At 46.0% G+C, this 16,590-nt stretch overlaps 2 protein-coding genes across 6 annotated transcripts in view; one reads left to right on the top strand and one right to left on the bottom strand.

The window, feature by feature from the left end:
- Positions 1-4,759: 4,759 nt before the first annotated feature.
- ZPBP2 (zona pellucida binding protein 2) lies at positions 4,760-10,261 on the bottom strand. The gene is made up of 8 exons (XM_068996693.1): positions 10,180-10,261; positions 9,257-9,334; positions 8,647-8,772; positions 8,165-8,326; positions 7,209-7,427; positions 6,152-6,237; positions 5,397-5,574; positions 4,760-4,860 (listed from the first exon to the last, which is right to left on the bottom strand). Exons 1-8 carry the CDS (start codon positions 10,259-10,261, stop codon positions 4,760-4,762), a joined length of 1,032 nt encoding a protein of 343 aa, XP_068852794.1.
- Positions 10,262-10,559: 298 nt separating this feature from the next.
- The window catches only part of IKZF3 (IKAROS family zinc finger 3), a 37,613-nt gene continuing 31,582 nt past the window's right edge, over positions 10,560-16,590 (top strand). For 3 of the 5 annotated variants that reach the window (XM_068996656.1, XM_068996655.1, XM_068996653.1), the window contains exon 1: positions 14,011-14,058. In XM_068996656.1, coding sequence (XP_068852757.1) covers positions 14,052-14,058 — 7 coding nt within the window. In that variant the 5' untranslated portion in view covers positions 14,011-14,051. Of the gene's footprint in view, positions 10,648-12,715; positions 12,818-13,237; positions 13,301-14,010; positions 14,059-16,296; positions 16,335-16,590 lie in introns of those variants that run through there. The other 2 variants (XM_068996654.1, XM_068996652.1) reach the window with 2 other exon arrangements.

Here is a 16,590-nt window from a genome sequence, read left to right as displayed (position 1 = left end):
GAAACCATCAGGCTCATTACAGCCCACACGGATGAGCACGGGGGAAAGGAAGTGGATTCCAGGAGTTTGTCTGGATGTGGAACAGCCACTGGCCTGTGTGGGTGTACAGGGGGATAAAATACATAAGAAGTCTAACAAATGGATGGATGGAATTGTGCTGGACTTATGCTGTCAGTACTGCTAGATATTTAATCAGGTGTGACAGGGAACAGGGGGGAACAGAAAAATGGGTATATGGGGCTACTTCCTGGGGGTGCTGTGGCCAGCCTGGGGTGTTGGGGTGTCTCGGGAGCAGGGGGACACAGCCTGCCAGATGGCTTAAATCCCAAGGAGGGATTTTTCTCATCCCACTCTTTCCAGCTGTGAAGTGCTGTGTGCCAGATCCTGCTGGGAGCAGGAACTGGCACTTGACACAGTGGGTGCGAGGGCCTCAGTGTTAAAGGCAACACTTCTCCTCCAGCAAGGAATTAGAATTATCCCTCTTAATACCCCTCTCTGGGTAATTCGTTTCCTGATGTAGATTTATCCACAGGGATCAGCAGCGGGAGAATTAAGAAGGAGTGTGGCCTCCTTCTGTGCATTTCAGCACGCCGGTAAATCTCTGTTATTAACTTCCAAGGAGCTCTGCCCGCCCGGCCATTAACTGGCCTGTTCTCCTCTTCAGCATGGAGGAAAATGTGCCACCAGAGCAAGATCTACCACCTGAATCCTCTTGGTAGGGACAACTCTTTGCCTGCTTGGCCCTGAAATCCCTTGGGAGCACAGGGATAGAGGGGTGTTCAGAGGAAACCCCCAGGATATCCAATGCCAGGGGACACCCTGCCCGTGGGTCTGACCCCCCGGCATCTGGGCTGGGGGAAGGGAGGGCTTTGGAGGGGTTTTGGGAGAAAGTTTTGGGAGAAGCCCTGTTTTCCCCAGCCCACAAGTGAAGCTTGTTCCACAGCGGCAGCCCCAGACTACATCCTGAACTTTGAACTGATTAGATTTCCAAGAGGGAAGGAAGGATGTCTAATTGTTTAATTTCCGCAATTAGAAAAATATTTATCAATAATTAGGAGTGATGGCAGTGATTACACTGGGATTAAAGCCAGGCTACACTTCATCACCCGCCTTTCACTCAGGGACCTTATTTATTTCTTTTCACCCCCAAAAAAATCCATGTACAGCTGCATTGCTGCCAATAATGAATCATCCTTGTTCACTGCCTGCACAGAACTCGTTAATCTGATGATGCCAGTGGTTCTAGGAAGACTGCTGGGCACATCGTGTGGTCAGTGGGCTTGGGCAGGAGAAAATTTAATTTCAGTGGGTAGGAAAATGAAGCAGAGCTAAAAATCACAATAGAACTTCCTGTGCCTGTGGTTGAGAGCTCGGCATTTCAGCCAGCCACATGCTCCCCTCCAGACTCCCTGGTGATTTTCCCTCTCATCACTCATCCAAGACAGGCATGGCTGAGTCCAAGGATCATTTTCTACCAGCCGTTCTTTTAAGATGAAGTTGTGCCAATTAATAAAATTGTGTGACCCTCACAGTTTTCCCTTTCAGAGGGATATTTCCAGGTTTTTCTCCTGTCTCAGGAGACCCAGGACCATCATCATCCATGGTCTGGGGATCACATTCATCCTCCTGTGGAAGCACTGGGGGCCTGTGGCTGGGGCACCTTCAGAGTCACCTGGGCGCTCTTGGAACATCCTTGACTATAGGTTAAGCTTTGTTTTCAAGCAACTTTCCACCAAAACAGCTCCTGGATGTGTCCTTGGAGGAATTCCTGGGGGGTGAATTATCCAGAGCTGCACCACACCCATCCCAGGCATGATGAGTCCCTGGGATGTGCCAATCCCAAGGCAAGTGCTCTGCCTGCTTCCCACAGTCTCCCTCCTTATCACCTGCAAGCAGGGGCCATGAGTTGTGTCCTGGGCAGGTCTGTGGCTCCTTCAACTCCTCTTGTCTTAAATTTAGAGGAAAATCTCGATTGTGGGTTAATAAAGCTACTGCAGGGAGTTACAAGACAACTTTCCCACCAGAGCAGAAGTGTCACTGTCGCCTGATGGAGAGTCCCATCACTGCTTGCAGCTCTGCAGTGAATGTTTGAACACGTGTTCCTAAAGTGTTTCTCAAGTGGGTTGTTCCAGGCAGCTCTGATGGGAAAACAATGGGCTGCTGCTTCCAGCTGGCAGATTATTCCTGTTATTTTTGTCATTTGTGGATGTTTCAAAGCTCTCATGTGCTGTCAGTATATGCTGAGATCCAGGAGGTCTGTGTGGAGAAGAGGACAGGAAGCTTGAAGTCCTAAATTTATTATTTGTGAGGACTCCTCAGTGTTCTCAAGGTGTTGTGGTGGTCCTTGGCACAGAGCGAGGTTGGAGCTGTGGGACCAGGGCAGGTAAAATTGGGGGTTCAAAGGGCTGAGCCTCGCAGGGGTGATGGAGTTCACTCACCTCACCAAGAGCATCAGGTTGCCATGATTCCTCCTGTAAAGCCAGAACCAAGCAGAAGAGGAGGATTTGAGGGGAATTTAAAGTGGCGCGGAAGGATCTTGCAGTTCTTCGTGAGCTGTTGCAACTGTGGGAGGTAGAGAGGGATGGGAACAGTTGAGGTGAGAGCTGATCACAGGGATTTGTAAGTCCTGAGGTGTGACAGGGAAGAGAGAGGTGTGAGGGATGGTGTCAGTAACGAAAGGCTCAGCTGCTGTCCCAGGCACCCAGCTCCAGCTGGATGCAGAGGACTTTCACACAGGAAAGGTCAGAGAGAAGCCACTTCCTGTCAGGTTTTCATGAGTCTCCACAGAATTACTGACCCAAACTGCTTTGCAGTGTTATACTTAAATATTTGAGCTATTTTTCTACTTTTAGAATCATAGGATGGTTTGGGTTGGAAGGGACATTAACACTCATTGGTTGTACCCCCGGTCATGGGCAGGGACGCTGTCCACTAGCCCAGGTTGCCCCCAGCTCTGCCCAACATGGCCTTGGACACTTTCAGGGATCTGAGGGCAGCCACAGTTTCTCTGGGAAACCTGTGCCAGGGCCTCACCACCCTCACAGGGAAGGATTTCCTCCGTGTATCCAACTTAAATTTTCCCACTCAGTTTGAGGCCCAGTGAAGAAGTGGAAGTGCTGTAAGAGCTTTTTAGGAGGGAGTACAGTTCATTTGTGACTCTCCACGGCACTTAGTACATACTTACTCCTTTTCCCCTCATAATTGATGCATGTGGCATTTCCTCCTGCTGAAATAGGCCAAGAGAACCAGGCAGCACCGCCGAGCCCGGCTGCTTCATCTGTCTCAGCCTGAGCCATGCACGGTGTCCAGTTGGCGGCAAGGATAATCAGCCCAAGGGCAGTGGAAATGCTCATTACAGCACACTTTATTCCTCAGTATTTAATAAGTAATGACTCTGAAAAGCTCGGAGCGGGGTCTGTGCCCGTGCCGTCTCCTGCTGTGTTCCTGTCACTGTGCATAAGTTAAACTGGGTTGAATCGGGTCGATTTTTGGATGAATACCCACCAAGGAATTTCGAGATGCTGTAAGAAGTTGGGGTTGTTGAGTGGGAGATGCTTTTTTTTGCTTGACTTAGTCCTGCTTTGTAAAAGAAAGGAGGAAAGCCGGGCACTGCTTTCCACGGCTCAGCGTGTGCACAGAAGCTGAGGTCCCTGATGTCCCTCGATGGAATGAGTCTGGAAGGTAGAAACTCCCACAGGGAAGAGCTTAGAAAGAAGCTCTAAAAGCCCATGTTCCAGGAGCTCTGCTGCAGGAGGCTCGGCTGGGGCTGGGGAACAGTTGGGGTTACACACGAAGTTCTTGATAGTGGTCAAGTAATCTTGACTCTCTCTGTGAGCAGGGTGATGGATCTCTGCAGATCCAGCAGCCAACCTTCCAAAGCGGGTTGGAGTGAGCTTTTTCTGGGAAGAAAACGTTCCCATTAGCTCAGTGCTTTGGCAATTTGTATCATCCGGTGAGCGCGTCAGGAATTTACAGCTGGTGTAAGAGGATCGTCTGCTCGTACAGCACCTGGGGCCAGCTGGGCCCTGCGTGAGCGTTCCGTGCAGCTGAAGGGGAAGATGCAGCAGGAGGAGGTGGGAGAGGCTCTGCAGACTCTCTGCTTCCCTCTGGAATGTTCCCTCTTTATTCTGGGGACAAGGAGAGAACCATAACCTGGGTCCTTAATCCTCCTGAATGCTGGGCTGTGTAATCGGTTACTCACCCCCTTCTTTTGTCTTGGAGACCTGATTTTCCTTTCTCTTCATGTCCAGGCTGGGATATTTTAGAAACAGAGAAAGAAATGTGGAAAAAAAAGAAGGGGGGAAGGTAATGCTTTTAAATATGAAAGATCAAATACTTGTGTTAATATCTGCTAGAAATTCCTCACAGAGATTTTGGCATATGTCAGTCTGGCACATATCTCCACCACAACCACCTGCCATCCTGCCTGGAATTGTTTGTAGCTCCTTTGTGTTCTCTGAGCAGCACAAAGCTGTGGCGTGTCTGGTGTCACCACCAAGAAACAGACTCTGCACTAAGCCACGTGACAAACTTCCTTTTTCCCCATTTAATTACTTTTCCTTGCATGAACACTGTTTAAAGCGGTGCTTTTTCCAGTCTAGGGAGTCCCTGAATACAGGAAAACCTAGGGGTGCAAGAATGAGGATGTTTTGTTCCAAAGGGAGCAGAGGATTCCAGGATTGGCAGCTAAAATGAAAAGAACACCACAACACCAAGAATTCTTTCACAGCTGCTCTTTGGTTTTCCAATCTCTGCCAGTTTAAAAGCAGGATTTTGCTCCATACATTCTGGCTTGAGGCCTGGCACAGGTCCGGCACGTCACCTCGTTGTTGGGACTGTAAGTTCCAGGACCACAAACCACTGTGAAGAGAACAGAGTTGGAGTTCCAGCCAGTTTCCCCCTGCCTCAGGGGCCCATCAGACATCCCTACGGGCCTTCCCAGTGCCCTGTGGGAGCTCCTGCCCTTCCAGAGCTCCCCAAGCCTCTGGCCAAATAGCCCCCAACTCCACAACCTGCAGCAGGTGCTGCAAAAGAACTTGAAAAGTCAGCAGAGAATTTTCTAGCAGGACTTCCATGAAGGGAATTGTTTCTTATGGGCTCTGGATCCTGAGGATTGTCACTTACCCAGTGACGTGGAGGGAAAAAAACCCCACTGCACTGCTTGTACTTTGCTGGGAAATGCAGCTATACCTATGAGTGCACTGACATGCTCCACTGGCTCATTTCCTATCATTACTTTAAATCTACAATGCGAATGTCTTCCCAAAGGATGAACAGAAATATCCCTGCTTTTGACCCCAATATTTCCCTAATCCTCCCCAGAGCTCTGTTCCTGGCACTAATCAGCTATATTTAAATCAATGAGCTATATTTAAATCGATGTATTTTATATTTACCACAGCAGCTGGCGCAGTTCTGGTGGGTGTGGTGGTTTTTCCCAAAACCTGGCCGACAGCTGTCGATGGGAGTCATGGAGAAGCTGTTGTCCACATACTGTACTGCAGGAACAACATGAAACTCATACTCCAAAATCTGCCTTAGCTGATGGAAAAACTTTCCAATTCGCTCTGCTGCCTGAAATTCAGAAGTATTGGGAGAATAAAAGCACAGTTGGTTAATTTTTGCTGATTTAAAAATATCAGGAAATATTTTCTAATCCTGATTGCCACACACTGACTTGTCACCTAAATTGGGAGTCTTCCTTGGCTTCAAGGGGCCTGGAATCAGACCTAGAATGTGAGCCGATCCCAGGATTTAATATTTAGAAGGCAGAGAGAACAGATTTAGAAATTGGCTACAGTAGACTTACTTTAAATTGCATTCCAATCATAGATTAAAAACTTTGTTTCGAGGACTGGAAGTTCAATATAAGTAATAATGTTTATCCTTCTTTATTATTAGAAGAAAATACAAAGCAAGCAATGAGCCTGATTTTTTAAACTGGTTTTTTTTTAAGCTATTTGTATCAATTTGACTTTTAAACCCATTTTTCTTCCTGAATGGCATTATTTTAAATCCATGAATCATCATTTACATTATTAATCCCACAAAATCTGGGTAAAGATGGATTACTACCAGTCCTATCTGCTGGAGCTAAGGCAGAGGTGGGTGTTAAAGAGGCAGAGAAGACACGAGGTGACTGACACAGAACCTGTCGGACTCTCCTGTTTGTCACATCTTCACAGTCATAAGGAAGCTTGTGGCAAACTTCTTCCCATCCTGATGCCAATGGATTGACTGTGGATGGAGGAAAAAAGATCCATGAAAAAGGGGAAAAAAGATTCATTAAGTCCTTGTGCTTTCTATCCAGTTCCTTCTTTTGTTCCAGTAAGTCAGAGGTCAACCAGTATAAAATTGGGGGGAGAGGGGGGAAATATGCTAAACGGAGTGAATGGAACTAATTTCTCACAGAGCACCCTCAGGGTCCTAAAAGGGCTGAAGTTTTATGTAAAATTAAAAATCTTTGGGTCCCCAGTTTGTCATGAAAGTTTCTTGACTTTACTGAGGGGAAAATATCCACAAAACTGTTCCATGACCTGTTGGATGGTCCCTCTTGGCGTGTGGTGAGAACAGATACAGGAGTAAATGTGGTCAGAGAATTAAAGAATAACTTCCTTCCTTCACTGATAAACCGTCTCTAAATTAAGGCAGCATCACGGCTGCCTTAACTTGTTTGTGAAGCTAACCCACCTCAGTATTGCCGTGAGGAAGCTGTGAGGCTCTGGCTTTAGCTCTGTGTAGTTTTCTAGAATCCAGCAAAAAATTCAAGACTGGGTTGGATGGGACTTTCCCTTTGGTCTATGGCCTGTGGCACTGAATGAGCTTTAAGGTCCCTTCCAACACAAACCATTCCATGATTCTAAAACCAGAGTGGTCCCAGACTTGCTAAAAATCAAATACTGAAAACCTAAATACGACAGTTACATTAGGACATCTTATGGACTGTCTCCTTCCGACAATCCTCTCTAACCTTGGTAATAACTGCTCTCGCTAGGATTGTAAAAAGTTGAACACGAAATTTAACAGAAAAACTGCGTTTTAGCTCCATCTGTGGGTAACAAACAAAAATACAGGGGCTCCAAAAAAGAAAAGGGAACAACTTCTGGAGGTGCTCTTGACTCTGCTGTTTTTCAGACATTGTTTATAGCACTCACAAGTTGTTCATAAGAATAAACGATTCCTCCCAAACAAGCACTGAAATCGGTTACCTAGAAAATTAACAAACAGCTCATACTGGAGGCCGTTCTTTGGTGTCCTGATAGAGTGGCACTTGTAGGATGACTGCATGATGTGACAGGTCAGGTAGGAGATGGTGCTGTTGAGGATTTTGTTTAATTTCTCGACGAACAAGCCATTGGTTTTCAGCTTGCAACGCGTCGTGCTAAAGCGAACAGACACCTGATAGGCATGGTCAGCTTCCCTGTAGGCTGGGAGGAAATAGCTTGGGTGTGAATCTGGGGTGTAATCACAGATTGAATTTTAGACAGATTATCAGTTCTTTGCATCTGAAATATGGGCTTTTATTCAGAAGTAAGTAAATAAAAAAGCATAATCATTAATGATGTGGCAACACATTTGTCCTTGACAGAGGTGACTCAATAGTAAGAGATATTTTAGTTTGAAGTACGCAGGAATTTATGTGCTTGCTGGGGATTCTGTTCCTAAATAATGAAAACAAAAAAGGAGGTAAATAGTAAAATGCCACACAAGCAGCATGTCTGCAAAGCTGTGTGTCTGAAACGGATTGGTGCCAATCCTATGCAATTATGGTGTAGGAGTAATCTATTATTATTTTTAAAGTTAGCGTTTCTCAAGCATTTTTGGGTTGTTACGTTGTGGGTGGGAGGGGAATTTGGTTACAAGTGGTGCAAAGGGCTGGAGTGCAGATCTCAGATAGCTCTGGAATTCTTGTAGTTAATTCTGTAGCTAAGGGTAGAGGTTATTTTATTGCCATATATTTTTGGGAGCAGTAATATAAAACTTCTACCAACACCGTGAGAGGGTGCATGCGTGTGTATAAGTAAAACGTTTTATTTTCCATTCTGGGATAAAATTTTAACTTTTTTTTTTTTTTTTTTCTAATCAAACCTTGCAATAAACAGGGAGTTCAAAAACTCACCAACCTGTAAAGGCCATGTGCTTACTCCTAACTTAACAATCTTACCATAAACCATGAATTTATAGGCCTCAACCATTTCTGTTTCTTCTTGTGTCATAGCTTCGATGATTTTGTGGGAGAGAGTACAAGTGTAGGCACCAGACATCGACTCCCTGAAACCCATCACCATCAGCTTCCCCGTCTCTGTCAGATTCACATAACTTTGCCCTAAAATAGAAATATTAGATTACTGGAAATGTTCAATTTCGGATGCATTTACAACATTTGAAGATGAAACCTTGCTCCTGTGAATAATGACACTGATTCGTGTTAGCCTGAAACGATCTAAAATTTGTAACTTTTAGGATTTACTGTAAGTTTCTTTTTAGCTCAAGGATTTGAAACTTTCAGAGGGAAAAGAGAGACAGAGTTTAATGTTGTGGAAATATCCGGCAAAGAGCCAAGGAACTATTTGGAACCACCATCCTATTGCAGGGGGATTTGAATAGAAACAAGGAAAATATGTGATTTTTTCAGTCTGAACTAACCTTCTAAATCTCTTCCATCTGGACCAATCCACAAATAGTTGGGATCTATTATTCTTTCTTGAGAAAGAGCCAAATCCATGCAGACCAGAAATGGGCTGTTCGTGAACACCTTAACGTACACATTCACTGCAATACAGAATCAGGTAAACGATGTAAAATGCTGACATTGAATGAAATCCCACAAAAAAAAAAACTCATTGAAAAATGTATTTAAAGTGTATTTTTCAGGATTGGATTTGCAAAGTATAATATTAAAGATTAATTTCCATTTGTTGTTAATTACTATCCTGGAACTGTCCACAGCGTGGCTGGTGCTGACTGTTTGAGGGAGACACCCGTGCCCCACACACAAATTGTGCTGTAGGGGTACAAAAAGCACCAGATTTTTGAGTGAGACCCTCATTTAGATGTTAAATTTTCATCAGTGCTTCCAGCAGCACTGTGGGACAAATGTATTTCAATCCCCATCCCTCTTTGTCTTGTTCCTGTGCATAAGAGGTTGTGTCACTTCCACGTGTCACGTGCACTGGTGATACATAATGATCCCTGGGCTTAAAACCCCAAATTCCAGCAAAAACTAAATATAGATAGAAAAAAGGGACAAGTTTACCCTCATGACTGGTGTCACCATAAACTTCATTCTTTCCAATTAAATCAATAGATTGCTCTCCCTTCGGTTCTGCTCTCACTATAGGGAAAAGTAATTGGAATATTAGAAATCAATCTAAATGCGTGATTGTTAATCCTTTATTTCACCCTGGATTTTGTCTCCTTTTGTTCCTTTTACCTTACTTTTCCTTTTCCCCTACACTTTTTTCTTAGCAACAAGCAGGAGCCCTTGTTTTTGACCTGTCACGTTTTAATTGTTTTAGTGCCCAGGTTGCAAACCTGCCTGAATGTACCAGGTTCCAGGCCAGATGAACCTTCCTCTTTACAAAAAGCCACTAAAATAATTGTAAAATCTGACTGTAAAGTGAAGGTTCTGCAGTGTGACCCTGAGGAGACACAGGGCAGGGATCTCTCAGCCCTCTCCCTTCTGGAAAACAGCAGGCTGGTGTTGTGCACAAAGGTTTCTGTGACGACACTCCCCAGGAGAGGTGAAAATTATTAGAAACTGGTTTTTTTTCAGCCCATGGGCACTCTGGGGTGGCCCTGCCTGACTGTTGTGTCCCAGGGTTGGGTCTGGGGGAGAGCGGGGTGTCGCTGGAGCCTATGACAACCCCTCTTAAGGGACTTTATCTCCCTGTTCCCTCTTTAAGGGGCTTCTTCACCCGCTGGTGAGGGAAGGTTCTATGGGGACGTCTGCTAACTGCAGTGGAGTGGTATGCACTGACGGGGTGTCACTGGAGCCCACCCCGTCCCCTCTAAAGCGCCTTCCTCTCCCACTCTGAGGGAAGGTTCTATGGGGCTCCTCCCCCCACTCAGCAGAGCGGGACCCACTGACGCTCTCCAATCCCCTCTACCATCCCCTGAGGGGACCGGCCTCAAGCCAACACAGTCCTGCAGCTCCTTCCTACCCCTAGTCCCGCTCACCCCATCCCGCCGCCACCACCACGGCCGCCACGCCCAGGAGAGCGCTCGGGGGGCAGCGGGGCCGCCCGCCGCCCCCCGCCATCCTCCCGCCGCCCCTCACAACGGCCGCCTCGGGCGCGAGGGGGCGCTAACGGTCCCCCTCCTCCATCCCCGCGCGCGCCCGGCGCTTCCCGCCCTTTTTCCTCCCCTCAGGGCTGAGGGCGGGAAGGAGGAGGTGTCCCCTCCGGGGTCCCTCGCTCCTTCTCCGCTCCCTCGCCCACACCCGGTACTTTTTATACTGTTTTTAAAACATTCTGCTTCCTCGTTCGCACTCCACGGAGGTTTTTAAACAGGATTTTGTAGTGGGGAGGTTTTTTTTTGTTGTTTTCTCACTTTCAGGCCCCTGAGGTGCTTGGCAGCGAAGGACGGCCCCGGCCACCCCCTCAGCGCCCGTTGTCACAGCCCCACATCGCTCCTCCACAGTGCGCAGTGAGCTGTGTTTTTGACTCTAAAGTGGTTTTTTTTTTGGCTGTGGGACAAGGAGAGGGAAGTACAGTGGGGCAAAGGGGGAAACGACTCCGTCATGGCTATGTCTGTCAGTGCTGAACCTGTCCTGGGCTATGGAAGTTGTCCCTGCCCATGGGGGGAGAGGGGGCGGGAAAGGTTGGAACTGTATGGGCTTTAAGGTCCCTTCCAGCCCAAACTGTTCTGTGATTTTGTGTGTCTGTCACTTGCTGTGAGAAAGACTGAAAGTACGAGCTGGGCACATCCTGTGGCTTTTCCTCCTGAGGGGCTGTGAGTGCTGGCTGTTCTCCAGCTGCAGATTTCTGGAGAAAGTCAGTACAGGACATGTATTTTTCCACTAAAAGCAAAAAAACATCCCTTTCAGTACCTAAAAGGGCTCCAAGAGAACTGAAAAGGGATTTTGGACAAGGGTCTGGAGTGATAGGACAAGGGGAATGGCTTCAACTAAAACCAGGAGATTCAAAGTGGATATCGGGAAGAAATTACTCTCTGTGAGGGTGGTGAGGCCCTGGAATGGATTTACCAGGGAAGTTGTCCCTGGAAGTGTCCAGGGCCAGGTTGGACAGGGCTTGGAGCAACCTGGGCTAGTGGAAGGTGTCCCTGCTCATGGCAGGGGTGGAACTGGATGGTTTTGAAAGTCTCTTCCAACCCAAACTCCTCTGGGATTCCATGATTCTGCCACTTGCTGCGACTGAAAGTAAGCGACGGAAGAATACTGTTGGCCCGAAAATAAAGCCAAATGCCACAGTATCACTGCAAGTAACTTTCAAGTCAGTTACATGTTTTGGAAAACTTGCTATGTCTTTGAAACTTTTAAACATGTACCTATTTTGTTTCTAGAGCAGGTGATACAAAAACACTCAGGAAGCTGCTGACAGGGAAAGGAGGGTCCTTGCATTTGACCACACTGCACACTCTGAGACACTCAAGACCCGAACAGCGGCCAAGCCTCTGGAAATTAGCAAAATAATACCTAACTACCTAGATATTTATCACTCCAGACCATGCTAGTGTCCAAAAATGATGTCACAGTATTTGCATAACAAATATGGAACCAACCAACACAGGAATAAGAGTTATTTTTATAGAGAACTGTGAAAGTTTTAGCTCAACGCTTCTATGTAAAAAGAGCACTTAAGTTATAAGTTTAATAAAGAAAAGAAAAATTTAGTAAAAATGCAACAACAACAAAAAAAAAGTGTGACAAAGGAGGTAGCAAGTTATGGATGGAAAACAGTTCTACTCAAGCTTTCTTCTTCCTTAGACCAACATATTAACTAACTCAAGTGGTCGGTTAAGGTGTAAGAACTATGTCAGGGTTTTCATTTTTAATGTCCTTTAGCTGCTGGGCAGGTCAGAACCGGGACCACCTCAGATAATCCTACGTTCCCATGTGCTGAATGTTTTCAGTTTTACTCAAAGTGAGCATTTCATGCTGACACTGTGCAGGCAAAATGATTCAGTTGTAACGTGTCTGCTATAAACGAGTCATATTTCAGCCCAAGCAGCCTCAGTTCCTAAGGATGTTAATAGCTCATTTCAGGTCCTCCATAGCCCATGAGTCCCCAGGTTGCTAATTATTATAAAATAGTATCTCTACTATAAAGCGTTGGCTGCAGTTTCGGTTCTTCATAAACTCTTACTCAGTGTCTTTAGCCAAATGACATTTATTTTCAACTCTGTAATATTTCTAAGTCTCAGACTGGTAAATTGTCATTATAGATTTGTAAGCTTGGGGGGAGGGAGGAGAGAGGAGAGAATGGGTTATTCTTAAGAACAGGAAGTGTTCTGGGGAGGATTTAATAGGACAAATTGTGAATTCAGGTATTTATATTTGTGTTTAAAACCTGGATTACTGGGGTTTGGGCTGGGGGTTTTTTGGTTGTAGTTTGGGTTTTGTTTTTTTTTTTTTTTTGGGGGGGGTTAATATAAACTCTATCAATAGGAAGTGATAGAAGAGGGAAAAAAATCTGTAGTTGTAAGCTTGATCATGGAGTGAACAGATATTAAAAAGGTGAATATTTTATCCTAGGAAATATGTAGAGAGATTTTCAGGAGTGCAGAGTCAGGTGAAGGACCTGTTGCAGGGCTCTGGAGAGGCTGCAGACCACAAGTTCTGTCTCTGATCTTTCAGGTGAGTGATCCAAAGCTGGGATCCTCCACACAAAGGAGGGCCACAATCAGCACGAGGGTATTTTTATAGGCTGAGAAAACCAGGCTTGTTTGATTTCTGCCCATAAAATAAAAACAGAGTGAAGACACAATTGATCTCTGAGCGTAAAGGAAGGGAGCGTGAGGGAAAGTAGAGATTTAAATCAGAGAACAAATCTCACAGTAAGAGAAAATGGCCGTGGATAATCCTGAGATGGAAACCAGAGGTTTCTGATTGCTGCACAGTAATCCCAGGACTGCCTTAAACTTTGTAGAACCAGGAAACCTGCCTAATTATTAAATGGTTCTGGATGAGAGTTACAGAGATTGTCTGGAATAGCTGAGAATTGCTCAATGATCCCACACGCTTTTATTCTTTTTTTTTTTAACATTTTATTTCTAGAATCTTTTTCCAAGCAATGGAAAAGCAACAGTGCAAGAAGCAGCCGTTGGCACCACACAGGAAGTGAGTAGGAGAATCATGTTTCCATGTTGTTATCCTGCTACTGATCTATGGTAATTCGTGCTTGCTGCCTTTGGGTTTACATCCAAGTGATGAGCTCAGATCCCAAATTCACTTCTCACTTCATTAACTGGTTTTGGGCCTGAAGGGACCTCTAAATGTCACCTGCTGCTACCCCCTGCCTTAGCAGGGACATTCTGCACCTGGTCAGGTCTCTCAAAGTCCTGTTCAGGCCCGGTGTGGAATAAGCCTCTTTTCAGACTCTGTACTAGAGGAATTTGAAATTAATATTTGTTTTATTTTATTAAAGCACTTTGTACTTTGATTTTCTGCTAAACAGCAACACTGTTTTCTTAAGAAAACCATCTCAACCTAAGTTATATTTATTATTATCTCAGCCATTTAACTTTAACGTACAGAGCGAGGTGAGCCCATTCTAGGGACAGAAGTGGCTGGGAGCTTCCCCAATCCGCCAAAACAGGAGCTGTGCCCTTAGGCCCGCCTGCCCCGCCGCTGTCCCTCCCGAAGAGCGGGAGTCCCCTGCAAGCGGCACCCGCAGCAGCTCCGAGGCGGGCGAGTCCGGGACCCGGGACCGGGACCGGGTCGGCTCCTCTCCCCACCACCCGGCGCCGCTCTCCGCCCGCCGAGCGCCGGGCCGGATGTCACGGTGACGGGCGGGAGGCGAGGCCGGGTGCGCTCCGCCGGCAGTCCCGAGCCCGGGCGGGCAGGTGGAGCTGGGACCCGCGAACGGAGCATGGAAGGTGAGAAACGACCCCGCTCTTCCCCGGGACCCTCTACCCGGCCGGAGCCCGCAGCGGCTCCACCGCCCGGGGGCTTTCAGCCGCTTCTTTCAGCGCTTGCTGCATATAGATGACAGGCTCTGGAGAAGAAATCGAATCGGGTGTAGCAATTAAACGGGAAACGAACGGGGCTTTTTGCCCCCTCTCTGTTTAATTTCAGAGACATCATAAAGTGCGTGATAAAGTCGGGGTTTAGAGCGCGCTTTATCTGCTGTTCGTATTCTGGGGTTTAACGAATTCAAGGATGTCTTCTCTCTTTTCACCTGTAAAACGTGCCCGTAATATTCAGAGCCAGGAAAAACCAAGCTGGGACTTAATCTTGGGTTGTGGAATAATTCCCTGTCATAGAAAAGCAAGATTTCTGGTGTTTTTTTTACAATCCTGGCAAAGAAGCTTTGCAAAGCATCACTTGGTTTCTTATTTCAAAGGTGGAGATTCTTACTTCAACTCAATGTTTTAAGGGCTCCAGTTTAGATTCTGCTCTGTCTCAATGACTTGAGGCTTTTGGTTATTTTAAGTTAGCTGCAGAAGCCTATTTAAAAATGCATTTTCCTTTGCTAAAGGCTTTTTAACTTTTTATATGTAAATAACCACTCACTGAATCTGACTGAATCGAGAATGTTGCTGTTTGAGAGACGTACTAATGATTTGAAAGAACGGGTTTGAGGGCACTTCAGCACTTTAAAATGCAGCCTCATTTTCTTGATCGAGTTTGGATCATTGTCTTTTTGGGAGAGGAAAGTTTGTGAGGTGTGTTGGAATAGTCTGCGATTAGAAAATAACAAGGTTTCACTACAGCTGATGTTATCTAAGAAGTCCTTTTTTGGGGAGTTTTATTTTTTGTGTGCTCAAAGTGAACACAGAAATAACCTTTCAAGTTTTGGGTCTGTACTTGGGGATGATGAGGATCCATTAATGTGCCTGAGGTTATTGCACTGGGCCGAAGTCAGTGCAACAGTGTTGTAATGTGTTATCCCTGGATACAGTAATTTTCAAGAGTGTATCCGTGGGTCTTGGAAAATCTCCCTGCCCTGAGGACAGAGGGGTAACACGGCTGACCTGGACTTTCCGTGCCCAGCGTGAGGAGGTTTGGTAGGGTCACAGAGCAGCAGACAGGCCCTGGCAAGAGTGGGTGTTTGAACCAAAATTTGTCATAAAGTTGGTTGTATCTCTCCATGACATGGTTTGGTTTTGTGACTACTGAAAGAACTGCCCAGCTGTCAGCTCCAAGTTCTGGGCTGGGATCAACAGGTTGGATCAGGAGTTAGACTTTGATGATCCTAGTGGGTCTCTTCCAACTGGATATTCTGTTTCAGGATATCCTATACTGAATCACTGAATTATTCTGCTGGGTTTAGACGGTCGTATGCAACAATATGACAAAAATCTCCTTAGTTATACACTGCTGATCAGGATTTCTTCCCAAAATGACATGTGCACTTAAAATGCCCATGACATTTTACACATTGCATGGTGCTTAAGAGCAGCATAGTATCAGACACCCCATAAAGAGTTTACTTGGCCCAGATGCTTTCTTCAGAAAGCCATGGAAGCTGCGGATGCTGGAGAAGTATATTCAGTGGAGAAAGTAGCTAGAATTTCTCTCCTTAATGGCCCAGTGTGGGTTGAAGGTGAAAAACTTGTTGGAGTGGAAGAGGCTGAGTGGCGCACATAGCAAAGGCACTGGCTTCAGATAAGGAAACTGGCTGTGTTTGCTCCATATGCTCTGATGGAAGGACTAACAGCAGATGGGATTTTCAAAGGTGTCCCCTTCCCTGTGTTGTTGGGCCGAAAAGTGCAGCTGGCAGGAAAAAGGCAGCATTCTGGTTTCATTCTGGGGACAAATAGGTGAAATTATAATAATTCAAGATATACCTCCCATTCTGTATTAAGGACAGAAAGGTATTAGGGTCATCAGTGATCTGAAAAATATCCATTGTAGGGGGGTTAAATTTCTCGTTGACTGTTCTGGCCAAATTCCAGGATAAAGTATGAATAGTGTTGCATATCAAAATACCATAGCACCTTTTTAGCAAGCTATTTGAATATTTTGGCTCCCTTTGCCTATTGGCGTAGAACACAGGATGGCCAAGGATTGGTTTCGAAAGCACATGAATTTTACTTCTGCTTTGTAAATGCACACTGTGCCTCGGCTGCAGCACGCAGAGACGGGCGCCCTCTTCCCATGCACCCCAGCCAGTGGAGCTCTTTGAAGCTCGGGAAGACAAACGTGTTCTGTAAGTGATTTCCTGCCTTGTGTTTTTCTGAACATTTGGTAGAAAAATGGCCTTATTGGTATAGAATCAGGGATGGAATCTACCCACGTTCTCCTGTCGCTGTGAAGGATCTGTGAAGGCTTCTCAGGAAAGAGAGCTGAGGTTAAATATTAAGAGATCACTAAGGCTGTAAGAAGCTGCTGGAGACTGATGCGGTAAAGAAACCAGGTGCTGGTGAGGGAAGGTCAGAGGCTTGGAAGTGAGACAAAGACCGGGG

This window comes from Aphelocoma coerulescens, chromosome 27 (genome assembly GCF_041296385.1).
Source record: "Aphelocoma coerulescens isolate FSJ_1873_10779 chromosome 27, UR_Acoe_1.0, whole genome shotgun sequence".
Taxonomy (NCBI): Eukaryota; Metazoa; Chordata; class Aves; order Passeriformes; family Corvidae; genus Aphelocoma; species Aphelocoma coerulescens.
The sequence above is the reverse complement of the archived record's forward strand: the minus strand, read 5'-3'. Positions and strand labels throughout refer to the sequence as shown.

What these genes read in the sequence shown, in the direction of transcription:
- ZPBP2 (XM_068996693.1), bottom strand. Translation starts at nt 10,261, where the DNA reads ATGGCGGGGGGCGGCGGGCGGCCCCGCTGCCCCCCGAGCGCTCTCCTG. An exon ending in AGATGGAAGAGATTTAGAAG is followed by an intron (nt 8,327 to 8,646) that starts GTTAGTTCAGAC and finishes TTTCTATTTTAG; the next exon opens with GGCAAAGTTATGTGAATCTG. An exon ending in GCTGTTTGTTAATTTTCTAG is followed by an intron (nt 6,238 to 7,208) that starts GTAACCGATTTC and finishes CTCCATCCACAG; the next exon opens with TCAATCCATTGGCATCAGGA.